Source organism: Castanea sativa, chromosome 4 (genome assembly GCF_040712315.1).
Source record: "Castanea sativa cultivar Marrone di Chiusa Pesio chromosome 4, ASM4071231v1".
NCBI lineage: Eukaryota > Viridiplantae > Streptophyta > Magnoliopsida > Fagales > Fagaceae > Castanea > Castanea sativa.
The window spans coordinates 43,870,778-43,887,768 of record NC_134016.1 but is presented as its reverse complement, the minus strand read 5'-3'; the positions used below and the strand labels follow the sequence as shown (position 1 = coordinate 43,887,768).

The following is a 16,991-nucleotide window of genomic DNA, read 5'->3' as shown; positions in this document are numbered from 1 at the left end:
ATGATAATTAAATGTTCAGCCAAAAAAAAAAAAAAAAACAAAGAAGAAGAAGAAGAAGAACGAACATGAATAAACAGTTGAATTTAAAAAAAAAATTCTATGTCAAATTTCTCTTAAAAAATAATAATATAGAAGAGTAATCTCAAACCGACAATCAATCACAATACTATAACCTTTAGAATTGTAGACATATTTATTATTTTTCCCTTTTTTTAGATGAATTTATAATTTTCCCTTAGTGGGGGTGTGTGACGATAGTTGCCTTAAAAAGTAGATAGTCGACCCAAAAACTATGCTGTTAGTGACAGCATGACAGGAAGATTAATAAAAAATCACAATTCACAACTATAAGTTTGTCTTAATAAGCTTAGTCGTCTAAGAAAGAATAATAAGAGTTTGTGTTTTGGTTTGATTTCTTGAAAATATTTCAAGAGCTGCTACTTTTGTATTATATTCAGACGTACGTACATATAAAGATAAATGTTTGTTTACAAGATAACAAATAATTATGCTATTGTATTTGGATTACATGAAAACTCCTAAATTGTGTTTTGGTTTGTTTCCTTGAAAATATTTCAGAAGATACTACTTTTATATTTATATTCAAACGTACGTACATATACAGATAAAAGTTTATTTACAAGATAACAGAAAACTATGTTATTATATTGGAATTACATGAGAACTAATACTCAAAAAAAGAATTACATAAGAACTCTTAGGGGGTGTTTGGGAGATGAATTTGAGTTATGTTATTTGGGTATTTTTGATATATGTGTGGGTAAAAAAGTGTGTGCAAATGTGTGTAATGTTGTTTAAAATGTGTACAAATGTGTTAAAACTAACTTACCAAACACCCCCTAAATATTATCAGATTGCTTTTGAGGTATTTGGATTACATGAGAGCTCCTAAGTACTAACAGATTGCTTTGGAGGTTCTAGTGGCTGAGATTGATGATCATCCAATGCCTTAATTTTAGCTGTAGATAATGTTGTCTCAGGAGTTGTCAGTGCAACCAAAAAAAAAATCTTTTTAGGAGCTCCCTCAGACCAGTCTATCCATGCTTTCTTTCTGGCAATCATGCTGTGATTTAACAGAACAGGTTTATCCATGAGCACCCCCTAATAGTTTAATTAACTTGTAAAGTAGCAATAATGATGGCCAGGAAAAAAAATAATACTATGTAAAATCATGGGTGGGGAAAAAAAGAAGCTGATAAAGTTATGGGATATGGCCACGCATGAGACATACCTTCACTAATGAAAAATAAACAAATAATCTAACATAGGATAAAGGATAAAAGTTATCGGTTTCCAGAAAAAAAAAAAATTTGGATTTAGGTGGTTTATTTAATGAAATCTCAAGAATTTTTTTTTTTTTTTTTGGTAAACTCTCATCTCAAGAATTGTTATTACTATAAAAGTCAATTTCCCCATGAAACGAGAGAATTGAAATTCCTACACTTATGGTAAAAATTTGTCATTTCTCACGTTTCTTGCTTCCGTGAAACGCATTGTGTTTAAATATTCACATGAATTTTTATCAAATAATATTGCGTTTCTTACAAAAATTGAACAAAAAAATAACATGCAACATATACTAGGTCTAGGAGTAGGACTAGGAATAAACTATTCTCTGCACACACAAAAAAAGATTTCTTTCTTCACTTTTGCATGCTTCTTTTTCTTTTTTTTCTTTTTCTTTTTTTGAGAGTGTTTTGTATGCTTCTTATGACTAAAAAAAAAACATCTGCATTGATGTTGTGAAATAAATTATTAAAAAGCTAGTCACCTAACCTCACATATTGTTACTTACAAATTTGCCTCTTTCCAATTTTTTTAGAAGTTTCCCAGAGAGCTTATTCTCAGAGTGGCATTATTGATTATTAGCCTTTATATGAGCAAATGATTTTGAACCTTGAGATGTCTGACTGATGGACATTCAACAAAGGTTGCCATATAGAAAGTTAACTGGATTGGGGAAGAGAAAGCAAATAAGTAACAATATTATGGCTGTCTTAGCCATATAAAAGAAGACCTAATTACTAATTAGAGCATTACCTTGAAAAAGAGGTAGCAACACTAAGCAAAAATAATAATAATAATGAAGTACATAAAAGAAAACATAATGAAATAGGAAACGTGACATTTAAAAATCAAATAAATGTCATGTATATCGTATTCAGCTAAAAAATGGGAGGAAATTAGAGGATTTAACGAAAGTAGATCATTTTCCAAACATAATAGAAATAAAAAATCTTGAAGGAAAGAATAGCCTTAATTAAGTGAAACTAATAAGAGAGATTGTTTCTCAAAAAAAAAAAAAGAGAGAGAGAGATTAAACATATGAATACACTTATGACTTAACATATTACACAATCAGTTAAGTAATAAAGTTATTATGTAATAATATCTACAATTATGTTGTGTGGTTACCACACATCATGTGGAGCCAAATGGGCCGTGCTTGAAGAAGTTCCGTAGTAAAATGAGAAACTGTTTTCTGAAATGAAATTTGATCTAACAGTTGACAAGCAGTTGATTAGAAATTGGAAAACCTTTCTCGTTGGGACTTTTTACTCATGCTTGCTCAATTATTGCTCAAAGCAAGCAAGCAAGCATGCATCTAACACTTCTTTTTATGTGCTTAAAACTTAAAGCCTTAAATTACCTAGACTACAGTCAGTACAGTTTTTAGAGGTAAATAGTTAATAAAAAAAATACTATCAATTATATGTGATTGTGTTTTACCAGAAAGAGACAAAGTTGCTTTGACTTTGATTTTAAATTGGAGAGATTTTACATTCAACAATTACATGGAGTTGAGGCTGATTAGTACCAGTATATGCCATCAAAAAGAGAGTAAAAACAAAAGGACTAGAAAGTTTAGGAAATTTGTTTTGGACCAGATTCTATTTTCTGTCTTTTGAGCGAGGCTAAGTTAAGAACATCAAGAGGCAGTTTAGTAACGTTCTAAAAACATTGTTTATATTTTTTGAAAATATGCGTTGGTAAAAAAATGTATGAAAATACGTGTAATATTATTTAAAAACTGAAAACATGTGTTTAAACGCATGTGCCAAACGAACTCCAAAATTCTCATTTTACATTCTTACTTGCTTTGTAAGAGTATCCACGGCAGTGGAGCTAAACAGGTATATTGGTATTTTTTTGCTCCTCTAACACCAAAAAACATGCTCCAGCAATGGAGCTAAAGCTATTTTTTTTAGCTGATTGCTACAGTGCACATCTATGGATAGATGTGCACTGTTCATAAGAGCTAAACAAAAAAAAATAATGTTTTATTCCCGGCCGGACTAAAATAATAAAAAGGGTGCCTCTCTCTCTCTCAGTCCCTCCCACCTCTCTATCTCAAAGTCTCCGACCCACGCCTCCGCCGGCCTCAACGTCACCGGCCAAAGCCGACCCAAGCCCCAAGCCGCCGGCCTCAACGTCACTGACCCAAGCCCCAAGTTGCCTCCGCCCAATCCTCCATCTCAATGCTCACTAGACGCCGATCAGACCCATCCGTCTCAGACCCATATCTCTTCTGCCGATCAGACCCACGCCGACACTGTCCTCACCGAAGCCCAACTCTATGATTGGTGATTTTTTATTTTATTTGTGATTGGTGATTTTATTTGGTTTGGGTTGAGGAAAAAGATTAGAAATTTCGGTTGGTTTTTTTTCTTTTTTTTTTTCCTGCTGTGGACTGGTGGCGGTGGCAGTGGGTGTGGTTGTGGTTGTGGCTGATGGTAGAGGTGGTTGTAGTTGGTGCTGTGAATATTTTTTTAGTAGTAGGATATATTATTTTATTGTACTAGATATATTGTTTTATTGTGATGTTTATATTATTTTATTGTGTTGAAAGCTAAAATAAATCTACTGCTGCAGTATGTTTTGTAAAATGAGTAGATAAAATAGATAAAGTAACTTTTTGTAGAGCTAAATTGCTAAAATTTTAGCTCCACTGCTGTGAATGCTCTAAGTTAGAACTTGTTTTTCAGCAATTGATCTAACTTCGGAACTTAGAATTTAACCTTCTTTTTTCTCATTTTCAATAGATAATGTACAAAAGAAAAACCTTGTATATATTTTCAAAACCTTTCTGTTTTAAGGTAACTATCATACTTCAACTCATAAGTTCACTCAAAAGAATGCAAATACTATTTACGTAGCTAATTCAACACTTACTAATCAGGTCTAGCAGCAAGATTTTTATTTTTGTGTTTTTTTAATCCTCTCGCAATTAAAATTTTAATGCTAATAGAAAGCTAATGAGACTTCCAGCAATGCATTATTTGACAAAAGGAAGAAGAAAATCCAAACAATTAGTGATCATTCTAAATGGAACAGTCCACCAAGCAAAAACAATTAAATATTAGTTTGGCAGATAAAGATCGAAAACAAATAATTACATCCACACATACATGGACCAATAACTACAATAAGAAATTTTTTATGGCATACGATCACCTCCATGATAAGGGTTTCGTCCCTCTTGTATGGTATGCTTTCTTAGAAGGTCTACTGCCTTCTTCATGTAGAACTTGATCGTCATTTGTCGTGGCTGAGGATTCACTTCTGTCACTTGACATTGATAGAACTGGAGCAGATGTAGATATTGTGGACGACTCTTGATGATTTGTTAATTGGGGCAAAAATCCTGGTGATTGATAAATGGCACAATGAAGTATTATTCTAAGTCATATAAGGTGCACCTCAATGGAAACAGAGAGTAACCTACCATAAAACTTCTCTAAAATTTTATAATCGTACACAAAACGTTTGAGTGCAAGGCTACTTTTCAGTCAATTTATTTTTACCATATAAGAAAAATGTAAGGTAAAGTGCCACATGCATGTCACTAAGGGTAAAATAATTTCTTTTTGGCTCTTTGATTACAGGTATGAGTTTCACTAGAGAAGACCGGCTCTCATTTTTGAGTGGATGTCATTTATCAGACATGCAATGTACTAGATAGGATGCAAAAGATAAGGTTGTACCTTGTGTGGCAGCTTCTTGGAACTTCTCTCTCATGATTCTGACAAATTTGAATAAACCGTTGGTTTTATTCAACTCATAGATCAACTCTTTCGTGTCATTCAAGTGTGGATCACAATCTAACACTGATGTGATAGAAAATATATGAATATCTTATTCGCACATCACTGGAATATATTTAACATTAGAACATGACCAATAACAGGTTTATATAACTTACAGGTGTATGTATCATTTGCATAGCGAACGGTGAGAGAGTACTCCTCATTTGGATTTCTCGAATTTATGTTCTTGAAGGTGAATTTTACCCCTAGAGAACAAAAGACTTGTAAGTAAATCACTATTGATAAAAATAAATACATAAATAAAAGTGCATGATTTTGAACTTCAATTACCACGTCCAGCTTCAACATGGAAACCAAGAACCCTATTGTACCACAAAATTGCTTCTTGTGTTTCACTTTTACACTCAATATCTTTGTTACTCTTTTCTTCAGATGCTGCCAAAGCTGTTGATGGTACAAAATGAGAGAAAATGAGCAGAGAACAAGTAGTAATCTAGACCATCCTTTACTTCAAAATACAGATTCAGATTTATAAACAAAACCAATATATATCAATGTTCACAATATGGTTTTGACCAAAAATAAACAGAAAAGTGTGTACAGCACAGAATTTCAACTATTGTACAAAACCAAGATATATTAACCATGACAGTCCAAACTACAATAAGACTTTCAACTGGCCGCTAGATGGTTAGAGATTCTTAAGAAGTGTCAGTGTCACCACATGGCCGACTCAAAATTTTAGTGTAATTATATACCACTGAGATATTCATACATATATGAGTCCATACTACATTAACTGCAAATTGCAATTAAACATGTAAACACAATGTAATAGGTGCCAGAACTTGAGAGGAAATATATAAGTCGTTTAACATAGTCATTGAGGAACCAAGATTCACACACCTTTAAAATACTGGCTAGAAAAAGTGAGAAAACCACTACCATCACTCTTAAGAACTCATAACCAATATATATGGAAATTCTTGCAGATACGAAACAATATCTTATAATTGAAAAAGGGGGAAACAATAAGAGTAATGAAGTAATATAGCTGCTGAGAAATGAGAATAGCAAAATACTTCAAATCAAACACTAACATGTGGTGACCCCATCATAAGGCCATGTCTCCCACTAGTCATGGTGCCCTCACAACTGTAAAACCACAAACTAACACCCAACTCACCACATAATATATACGGCACCACTGAGACCCAGCTAATGATATTCTCATGGATGATTATTTGCCTATGGATCACATCAACTGGCATATCAACCAATAAGGGGAAAATTAGAAAAGAGGTGTAGGTAACATAAATTAACAATCACAAGCCTCACACCTGTGATATATAATCCCTCTTCAAAGTTATATGATTGATCTCTTTCCATATCAGACTCCTAGTAGTTCAAATATACCAAAGCGTGAATTTCGCGTTCTTGGGCCAGGCGGTAGAGTTAACTAAAAACTAGAAGAGAACTAAAGTCAGAATATCTGCTCCAGATTGAACTGAAGACCAAATAAATAACATCATAATTCCTCAAATGGGGAATGATGAATCTGCACACGATTCCTACCAGCGGACCCTTAGAGTCCAATATTTTCAAATCCTACAGAATAAAAATGTCTCCTTATGACCTTAATTCATCTTCCGTGACTTACATAAAAGTTGATTTGCAGAAAAAATGCAAAATATTGACAACGAACCTACTTTCTTTTCCTCCACAGATAATTGAAAACCAATTGAGCAAGGATGAATATTGGGTACAAAACTACTATCTTCACATCCATAACACACTATGAAACCAGATGTTTCAGGACCAATCCATTACTCATTGACTTCATCTAAATCCTACACAAATAAATAATTTCATAATTCCTCAAACGGGGAATGATGAATCTGCATGTGATTCCTACCAGTGGAACCTTAGAGGCCAATATTTTCAAATCCTGCAGAATTAAGAATGTCTCCTTATGACCTTAATATATATTCCATGACTCACATAAAAGTTGATTCGCAGCAAAAATGCAAAATATTGACAACGAACCTACATTCTTCTCCTTCATAGATAATTGAAAACCAATTGGGAAAGGATGACTATTGGGTACAAAACTACTACCTTCACATCCATAACACGCTATAAAACCAGACGTTTCAGGATTAACCCATTACTCACTGACTTCAACTAAAATCCTAAACAAACATTAGACAATGCAAACATATAACTTACAACAACAAAAAAAAAAACAAACAAGCAACACGACGAGAGGAAAGTACCAAGAGAATGTTGAGATATAATTGCAGCATATTGATCCCTCTTTGCACTCTGTACTTGCACACTTCTTTTAAGCTCTTCTACTCTAGCTCTTTGAGCAGCAATTGAGTCCATTATGGCCATCCGCTTCGCCTCTTTACGGGTCTTCACTACATTACAATATTAACAAAAGAAAACATAAAAAATAAAAAATTTAAAAAATACACACAAAGTTTACAACTTCATAAAAATCACTTCTTTTATTTTTCAAATAAAAATACACAACTAAAACAAAATTCAAGTTCTTTCAAAATTTTCAAATAATCAAAATTACCTGCTAGGGCTTTGACCATATCATCCTCGGCCTCTCTGAGTTTAGCTTTAAGTTCCCCTAATTTTCCTAAACAATCAAAATCAAAAGTAAAGTTAAACTAAGATTTCTTAACCAAGGTGACATTTTTCGCAACCAAAAAACCTAATTTGAGCGAGGCTCGCAGAGTCTCAGACCCAAAAAGATCAAAACCCTAAGTTCGCAGAAATAAGAAGGAAACACTGAAACAAAAAAAAAATAATAATAAAGCACATGATCGTGAAGCAAACCTTGGTTTTGGGCGGTTTGTTGAGCTCTGGACTTGATGGATTGGAGGGAACTGCGAAACGACGACGCGTAGGAATCGATCTTCTGTTGGTGGATCTGTATCTCTCTTTCGCACGTCAATCGCAGCGACTCCATCTTCGTCCGTACTGGCTCCTCCGCAGCTTGCGCCTCCATTTTTCTCTCACGGACACGAACGCGCACGCAGAGTGAGAGACAGAGAGAGAGAGAGAGAGAGAGAGTGTGTGTTTTTTGTTTTGAAATGAAATTTTTGCTTTTAGCCCGCCATTTTTGTTTTCAATTTTCTTTATCTCTTGGAAGTTGGAGTCCCTCGGATATGAGTATGGGCATGGATTGGGGTCGGGTTGGGACTGTAGATTATGTTCTTATATGTTTCATGTATTATAAAATAAAATAAAAAAGGATTTTGTAAACTATTTAAGCTTTTTTTCTTTAATAAATTATTATAATTTTCATATATTATATTTATAATAAAAAAAATCATGTAATTTGTCTAAATTACATTTTTAAATTTCTATATTCATAAAAAAAATTCACAAAATACTAAAATAATTCAAACCAAAAAAATCATAAAATAATAAAATAAGCTCACATATATGGTGAGTCAGGTTGGGTCAAATAGGTTGAAAAAGCTATTAACTCGAACTCAACTCAACCTAATGCTTAAAATTAAATTATAATCCAATCCAATCCAATCCATAACCCACAAAAATGAACAACGTATATTTTTTTTAAATAACTACCCCTCCTTTTTTACAATAGATGGTAACATATACAAGGGCGGAGCCAGACTTCAAACCTAGGAGGGGCAAGCTTAATGTAAGCTTATCGAATTTCATCATGTTCATTAACATCATAATCTCATATTTGCAAATGCAATCCAAAATCACACTACAATCTATAAACTAATACCAATTTCATCATTGATGACTTTTCAAGATAAAAAATTAGGACATCAACACTAAAGGTTAGCAACACTAAATCATCATTATTAGCTTATGAATTATTTATAACTTTTCTTTGAATAATGCTAGGAACACCCAAATCCACAACATTCCCCCACGAAATTAATCCCAAACACAAACCCAAATAAACATGCCCACAAAACATAACAAATTTAATGTTAATAATTTATTGATAATAAGGTCACAACAATAGTAATATTAACAATTCATTACAAAGTTTCTCAAAAAAAAAATTCATTACAAAACATTAAATAAACAACTTTTCTATTATCCTCAGACCACAAAAGTCAAACAAACAACCAATTTTTTCCCCCCTCTTCTTATTAGTCTCTACAGCACTACCCAGTACTCTAGTCCTCTAATGATAGCCACAAGTTTATTTTTATTAAAAAGCTTTTCTTTTCTTTTTTGGTCTAAATATTAGAGGGCACACCTTTATACTTGAATATTGAGAAATATCAGTTACTACCCGCATCACTACTAGTTCTATACTTGGTCATTGCAAACAAGCAGAGAGAGAAGCAAGAGTTGGGAGACGGAGAATGGGTTTCATAAAATTTTTAAAAAAAAAAAAAAGAAGGGGGGGGGGGGGGTAGAGCAGCTAGAGTCTCTTCCTCACACAACACATTGCAGAGAGGACTGTGGTTTTTTTTTTTTTTGGTTTTAAGGTTTTGTCTAAAGGTTTTTCAATTATTCTTGGGGCAATTGGGCAAAAAGGAAGGCCAGTCGATTTTTATTTATTTTTGGATGTTTCATGGGGTAATTTGTAAATGTTTTGGAGGGAGGCTAAGTGTATATATTTTGGAGTCAAATATTAAAATCCTAAAAACGATTCTCTAAGGATTTTTCTGAAGATTAAGAAAGATTTAGCAGAAGTTATTTGCTAATTACCCCCTAAAAAGCAACTATAAATGGGACTCTCCATTGATGCTTTAGGAGGGGGATCAAGAACACATTAAGAAATACACTCAGAGAGAAGAACTCTCATTCAACCCTTTGTCTAGCTTTCTCTAAACTCCAGCAAAGTTCTAAGTCACTAAGCTCTTAGCTTCAAGCAAAGAAACTGAGTTCTTCAGCTCCTAGTTCAAAAACACTCCTCATACTTTCACTTAAAAACACTCAGCTACCCCCAGTAGAAAGTCCCAGCAGTCCTACTATACACTCTCACTCATCACTCATACTACTCACAAATGCCTCTCTCTACTCATTATATATACTACATCCACGAGCATGCCTTGGCACCATAATAATCTTGCTGCGCTAGCTGGGATCTCTCTCTCTCTCCCTTCATCTCACACTAAGCTTATTATTTGTTATTATGGAACCCATGACATTTACTTATTCGTTTACTGTTGATGGTAATGATGTAACTGTTACCATAAAATTTTTCCCTCATATTGTTGTATTAGAAGACTCTTCTCTAAAGCTAACGGATGATGAGTCCGAAAATATGGATGTTTTCCCTTAATCTGTGAAGCATTTTACAGCTGGAAGTTTATTTTGTTTTACTTTACAGCTAGATTACTCTTTTCTGCAAGTGCTTTACGGCTAGGTTACTCTTTTCTGTAGAAGTGCTTTACGGCTGAGTTACAGCTGGGTTACTCTTTTCTACAGAAGTGCTTTACGACTAAGTTGCAGCTGGGGTACTCTTTTCTACAGAAGTGCTTTACAGTTGGGTTATTCTTTTCTGCAGAAGTGTTTTACAGCTGGGTTACTCTTTTCTGCAGAAGTACTTTACTGTTGAGTTACTCTTTTCTACAGAAGTGCTTTACAACTGGGTTACTCTTTTCTGCAAAAGCATTTTACGGCTGGGTTACTCTTTTCTGCATAAACATTTTACAGCTGAGTTATTTTCTGCAGAAGCACTTTACCGCTTGGTTATTTTTTGCAGAAACATTTTACTGCTAGCCTATTTCTGACAGAAGACTTTTTAACCACGCTGATGTGTTTGCTGTGGGACTGTTTATGGGCCATTCTTGTAAGTCTCAATCTAGGTCTAAGGCATAAAATACAGTGAATTATTTGGATCTTTGCTGATAGTCTTTAGGCCGTGCATCGAGCCCATCGTCAAGTTTTGGTTTAGGCCCTCGACCCAACATAAATCTCATTTATCAGAAATGAAACTTTTTCGCCCCCGACAATGATTAAATCTAAACGAAAACTGAATAGATTTATTTAAGCTTATGTGTTCCAAAAAGGTTCATGATCATCATTTTTTTTCCTCGCAAATGATGGTTCTATTGTCACATTAGGTAATACCAACATCACATTTGACCATACTTTTCTCATATTTGGTCGTACTTTAATTCTTTTTTCTCACATTTGACTGTGCTATCCTCACACTGTGTAGTACCAACATCATATGTGATCATACTTTTGTCACATTTGGTGCTCCCCTTATTTCTTTATCACATTTGATAGTTCCATTGTCATATTAGACAGTACCAGTATCACATTAGACCATACATTTCTTATACTCGGTGGTACTTTTGTCATATTCGATGGTTCCCTTTTTTTATTGTCAATTACCATAATACCCTCGAAACCTAAAAAATGATCGAAATACCCTTAGAACCTAAAAATGACAAAATCAACCTAAAGCTAAAAAAATTTACCAAAATTACTATAAAACCCAAAAAATAACCAAAATAACTATGAAACTTTAAAAATGACTAAAATACCCTTAGAACAAAAAAATTGACCAAATGACCCTGAAACTTAAAAAAAAAAACCTAAATTACCATAAAACCTAAAAAATGACCAAAATACCCCTAGGACAAAAAAAAATGACCACATGACCTTAAAACTTAGAAATTGACCGAAATGACCTTGAAACCAAAAAAATTACTAAAATGGCATCGTAATCTAAAAAGTGACTGAAATACCCTTAGGACCTAAAAAATAACTTAAATATTTATAATCCACTTAATAATATAAAATTTACAAAAGAAAAAAAAAGTGAAAAAAATACCCAATACTTGATTTCTTGAAAGTAAAGTACCATACAAAAAGAAAAAGAAAAAGATAAAGATAAATCACTTCACAGTCTACATTCTAAATACTAATTACTATTTTAAATATTTATGATTCATTTATTAATATTAAATTTACAAAAGAAAAAAAATGAAAAACAAAATTTACCCAATACTTAATTTCTTAAAAATAAAATACCATACAAAAGAAAAAGAAAATATAAAAATAAATCATTCCACAGTCCACACTGTAAATACTAATTATTATCTTAAATATTTATAATCCACTTAATAATATAAAATTTACAAAAAAAATATTTAAAAAAAATTACTCAGTACTTGATTTCTTGAAAATAAAGTACCATACAAAAAGAAAAAAAAAAGATAAATCACTTCGCTTTCGACACTCTAAATACTAATTACTATCTTAAATATTTATAATCCACTTAATAATATAAAATTTACAAAATAAAAAAAAAGTGAAAAAAATTACCCAATACTTGATTTCTTAAAAGTAAAGTATCATACAAAAAGAAAAAGATAAAAAAAAAAAATAAATCACTCCACAGTTCACAATCTAAATATTAAATATTATCTTAAATATTTATAATCCACTTAATAATATAAAATTTGCAAAAGAAAAAAAGTGGAAAAAAAAATTATCCAATACTTGATGTAAGTGCACAATTACACCTGGACCCAAAAACAGTTACGGGTTCAGGCCCAATGAGCCTTAAACAATAAAATTTGTAGAGTGTGGGCTTGGAATCTAGGTTAGAGGTAATAAGAACTTGATAACAGGTTAAAAGTTACAAACACATGTAAATAACAAATGATAATTGCAAATAGACCTCCTCGGACGTAAGCCGAGGACTACTTCAGTATTATTTCTCTTTCTCTCTTAAAGGTTACAATTCTTAATCTTTTTCTTTCTTACCCACCGCCTCCTCCTTTTTTTCTCTGGCGTTCATCCCCTTTAAATACTTCTTTTTCTGATGCTTCATCCACGTGTTGCTCCAACCCCCTCCCCCCTAGATATTTCTTTTCTTAGTGCCTTAGAATAGTGACCAGAAGTTTCAGTTCTACTGTTCAGGGGTCACTTTCCCATTAATGCGGTCAGGGAGGTAGGTGCAGAGTCTTTAATGTGGAGGTGACAGCCTTTTCTTTTGGTATTTTTCTAACACCGGTGTACCTCGAAGGTTCAAAATTTCCCCCTTTTAACTATTAGTCCTTTCAGAGTTGTGCCTTGACCTTCATAATGAAGCTCTGAGTTCTCTTGGATCTGTCCGAGGAGAAGCTCGCCCTCGGCTGTATCCTCGGATCCTCGGCGTATGGGTCAATTCGTAGAGTTAACAAATTCTTAATTCTGGAGCAGGTCGGCCCTCCATGCTACAGTCCAAAGGCCCATATGCCCACTTGGGTCCTTTTACTCCCCACACTTGATTTATGGAAAGTAAAGTACCATACAAAAAGAAAAAAAAAAAGAAAAAAGACAAAGATAAATCATTCTACATTCCACACTCTAAATATTAATTACTATCTTAAATATTTATAATTTACTTAATAATATAAAATTTACAAAAAAAAAAAATGGAAAAAAATTTACCCAGTATTTGATTTCTTAAAAGTAAAGTCCTACAAAAAAAAAGATAAAGATAAATCACTCCACAATCCACAATCTAAATACTAATTAATATCTTAAATATTTATATTCCACTTAATAATATAAAATTTGCAAAAGAAAAAAAAGTGAAAAAAAAAATTTACCCAGTATTTTATTTCTTAAAAGTAAAATCGTATACAAAAGGAAAAAGAAAAAAAAAGAAAGAAAAATCAATCCACAATCCATAATCTAAATACTAATTACTATCTTAAATATTTACTTAATAATATAAAATTTACAAAAAAAAAAAAGTGAAAAAAAATTACCCAGTACTTGATTTTTTGAAAGTAAAGTCTCATATAAAAAGAAAAGATAAATCATTCCGCAATTCACACTCTAAATACTAATTATTATCTTAAATATTTATAATCTACTTAATAATATAAAATTTACAAAAGAAAAAAATGAAAAAAAAAAATTACCTAGTATTTGATTTCTTAAAAATAAAGTACCATACAAATAGAAAAAGAAAGAAAATAAAAAAGATAAAGATAAAGATAAATCACAGCACAATCTACACTCTAAATACTAATTAGTATCTCAAATATTTATAATCCACATAATAATATTGAATTTACAAAAGAAAAAAAAAGTGAAATTTTTTTTTTACCCAGTACTTTATTTCTTGAAAGTAAATTACCATACAAATAAAAAGAAAAAAAAATCACTACACAGTCCACACTATAAATACTAATTACTATCTCAAATATTTATAATTCACATAATAATATAAAATTTACAAAAGAAAAAAAAAGTGGAAAAAAAATTTACCTAGTACTTTATTTCTTGAAAGTAAAGTACCATACAAACAAAAAAAGAAAGATAAATAAAAGATAAAGATAAATCACTATACAATCCACACTCTAAATATTAATTACTATCTTAAATATTTATAATCCACATAATAATATAAATTTTACAAAAGAAAAAAAAAGTTAAAAAAATTACCCAGTACTTGATTTTTTGAAAGTAAAGTAGTGCCACATAACCATTTATTTAGAAAAAAAAAGAGAAGGATAGCGTTTTTATTTTAATGAGAGCGGGCAGTGGATAATTATAACATGGTCCCACTTAAATGTAGACAAATAGAGCAAATTTGGACTCCAATTTCGAATTTGAATTGAACAATTGGAAGGATAATTATTGTGTAGTCTCCACATAAATCTAGACACATGGTACAAAATTAGAACTCTAATTTGGAATTCTAATTTGAGGTTCTCTTAACTTATTATTATTATTATTATTATTATTATTATTATTACTATAAGTGCACAATTTGTACCCGGACCCAGAAACAAGTGATAAGCTCATGTCCAAAGAGCCTTATACAATGAAATTTGTAGAGTATGAGTTTAAAACCTAGGTTTGGGATGTTGGAAGGTTGGAAGGTTGAACAACAGGCTAGAGTGCCGCTGTCTACGCAAGTAATAGATGGACGTAACAAAAAACCCTCCTCGAATGTAAGCTGAGGACAATTTGTATAATATTTATCTTCTTAAGCAAAAGATTACAATGTTTGGTTTTTTAAGAAAGAAGAAGATCCTCCCATTCTTTCCTCTCTCGTCCTTTTATATCCTTCTTTTTCTTTCCTATTTCATCCACGTGTAACACAAATCTTCCTCCAAGATACTTGTCCCATCCACCAACTTCTTAAAGTCTTCAAATAATAGCTGGAAGGCTGAATTCTACTGTTTAGAGGTCATTTCTCCATTAATGCGGCCAAGGAGGTAGATGCAGGGCGTTTAATGCGGTGGTAACAGCTTTTTCCCCAAATATTTTCTCCCACGTTTCTGCTTCTAAAGGATGCTTGGATCACTCATTTACCCAATAGATCTTCCAGAATTTTGTCTTTAATTCGTTTAGCAAGTCTTAGGGCTTTTGCTGTGCCTGTCTGAGGAGATACTCCTCTTTGGACAACTCCTCGAATCACTATAGTGTGGACTGACCTGTGGGCCTAGAGACCGTAATTGAACAGATTTGTACCAAATAATCAGGCTCAAAGTCCAAATGCATATTCAAGCACTTTTACCCCCCACAATTACTATTATATATATATATACATAGAGAGAGAGAGAGAGAGAGAGTTATCCTTGGTGTAATTTTTGTAAAGTTACACATTTTTTACACCTTAGATTTATAAGAGATCTAATAGTTAAAAAAAATTATCATTTAATGCTATTGAGTTTCACCTTATTTGTAATTAATACTAGCATTTTCTCTCTCCTTATTTACTTTTCTTACTTGATTAAGGGGTACACCACCATTTTTAACAACTTGCTTTCTATACTTAAAATATATATATATATGAGGCAAATATCTCAAGGCTCATTTTCACATAATTAGGAGAGTGCCTCTATCTCTATTGTTGCGTTTTTGCCTTCATATTTTGGTGCGGAAGTTTTGTTAACCAAACAATTAAGTACTAATAATCATTGTTATTAATACCGTTTCGGACCCCGTTTCGGTTTGTCCAATGGAATGGAATATTTCGGTACCGGTCGATTTCGGCGTACGGTTTTAAGTTGTTTCGGGTTCCTAAAAATTAAATTATATATATTCTTGTAAAACATAAAATTGTCAATTCTAATAAATAAATAACTAAATTTCAAATAATACAAATCATTTAGTCTTAACTCTTAAGTCTTAAACATCAATATAACATCTATTTAACATCACACAATAAGAAGATTTAGAAGACAATAACTAAATATCAAATAATACAAAACATTTAGTCTTAACTCTTATGTCTTAAACCTCAATATAACATCAAATAATAAGAAGATTTATAACAAGTCATTACTCATTACATAAGCCCATAATAATTAATAACTAATAAGCCAACAAAATTTATAACATAATATTAGCCATCAAATAATAAATTTTTTTTTTTCCATAGGCCAAATCATGTACCGGCCGGAATTCACATCTCGGCCGGAATTGGCCGGAACGGCCGGAATGGACTGGAATGGCCCGAAATCTGGCCCAAGGTGGAACGATGGGTATCCTGGTACCGGTTTGCATACCGGAACGAAAAATTCCGGCCGTTCCGGCCGGAACGGAACGGAATCAATAACAATGCTAATAATAGATGTCCGTAGGAAAACAATAATATATTGTGTCAAAGCACAGCCTCACAAGTCTTATATGAATCTACATAGGAAGCAACTATAATGGAGAATAAACCCATACTTTTTATAGAGTTGCAACTGCTTCGGATCATAACAATACTAACTGAAAATGAACTTGTTCTTCTTGATCAAATAAAAAATGAACATGAACTACTATTTTCAAGCACTTAGCTGAAGTTATTTGACCATTTTATTTTTCACCAATTATCTATCTCAAATATTTTTTTTGTATAGTTTATTTTTTTTCCAGAATAGAAATGTAAGTTGTTAAAAATGGCAGTATGCCCTTTAATCAAGTGAGAAACAATAAATAAGGAGAGAGAAA

General features: G+C 32.2%; 1 protein-coding gene across 1 annotated transcript; it reads right to left on the bottom strand.

Moving 5' to 3' along the window:
• Positions 1-4,300: 4,300 nt before the first annotated feature.
• Positions 4,301-8,177, bottom strand: LOC142631817 (kinetochore protein SPC25 homolog). Its single transcript, XM_075806138.1, has 7 exons — positions 7,923-8,177; positions 7,657-7,722; positions 7,346-7,492; positions 5,400-5,513; positions 5,225-5,314; positions 5,007-5,129; positions 4,301-4,666 (listed from the first exon to the last, which is right to left on the bottom strand). The coding sequence occupies exons 1-7, from the start codon at positions 8,092-8,094 to the stop codon at positions 4,473-4,475; spliced, it is 906 nt and encodes a 301-aa protein (XP_075662253.1). The 5' UTR covers positions 8,095-8,177; the 3' UTR covers positions 4,301-4,472.
• Positions 8,178-16,991: the final 8,814 nt, after the last annotated feature.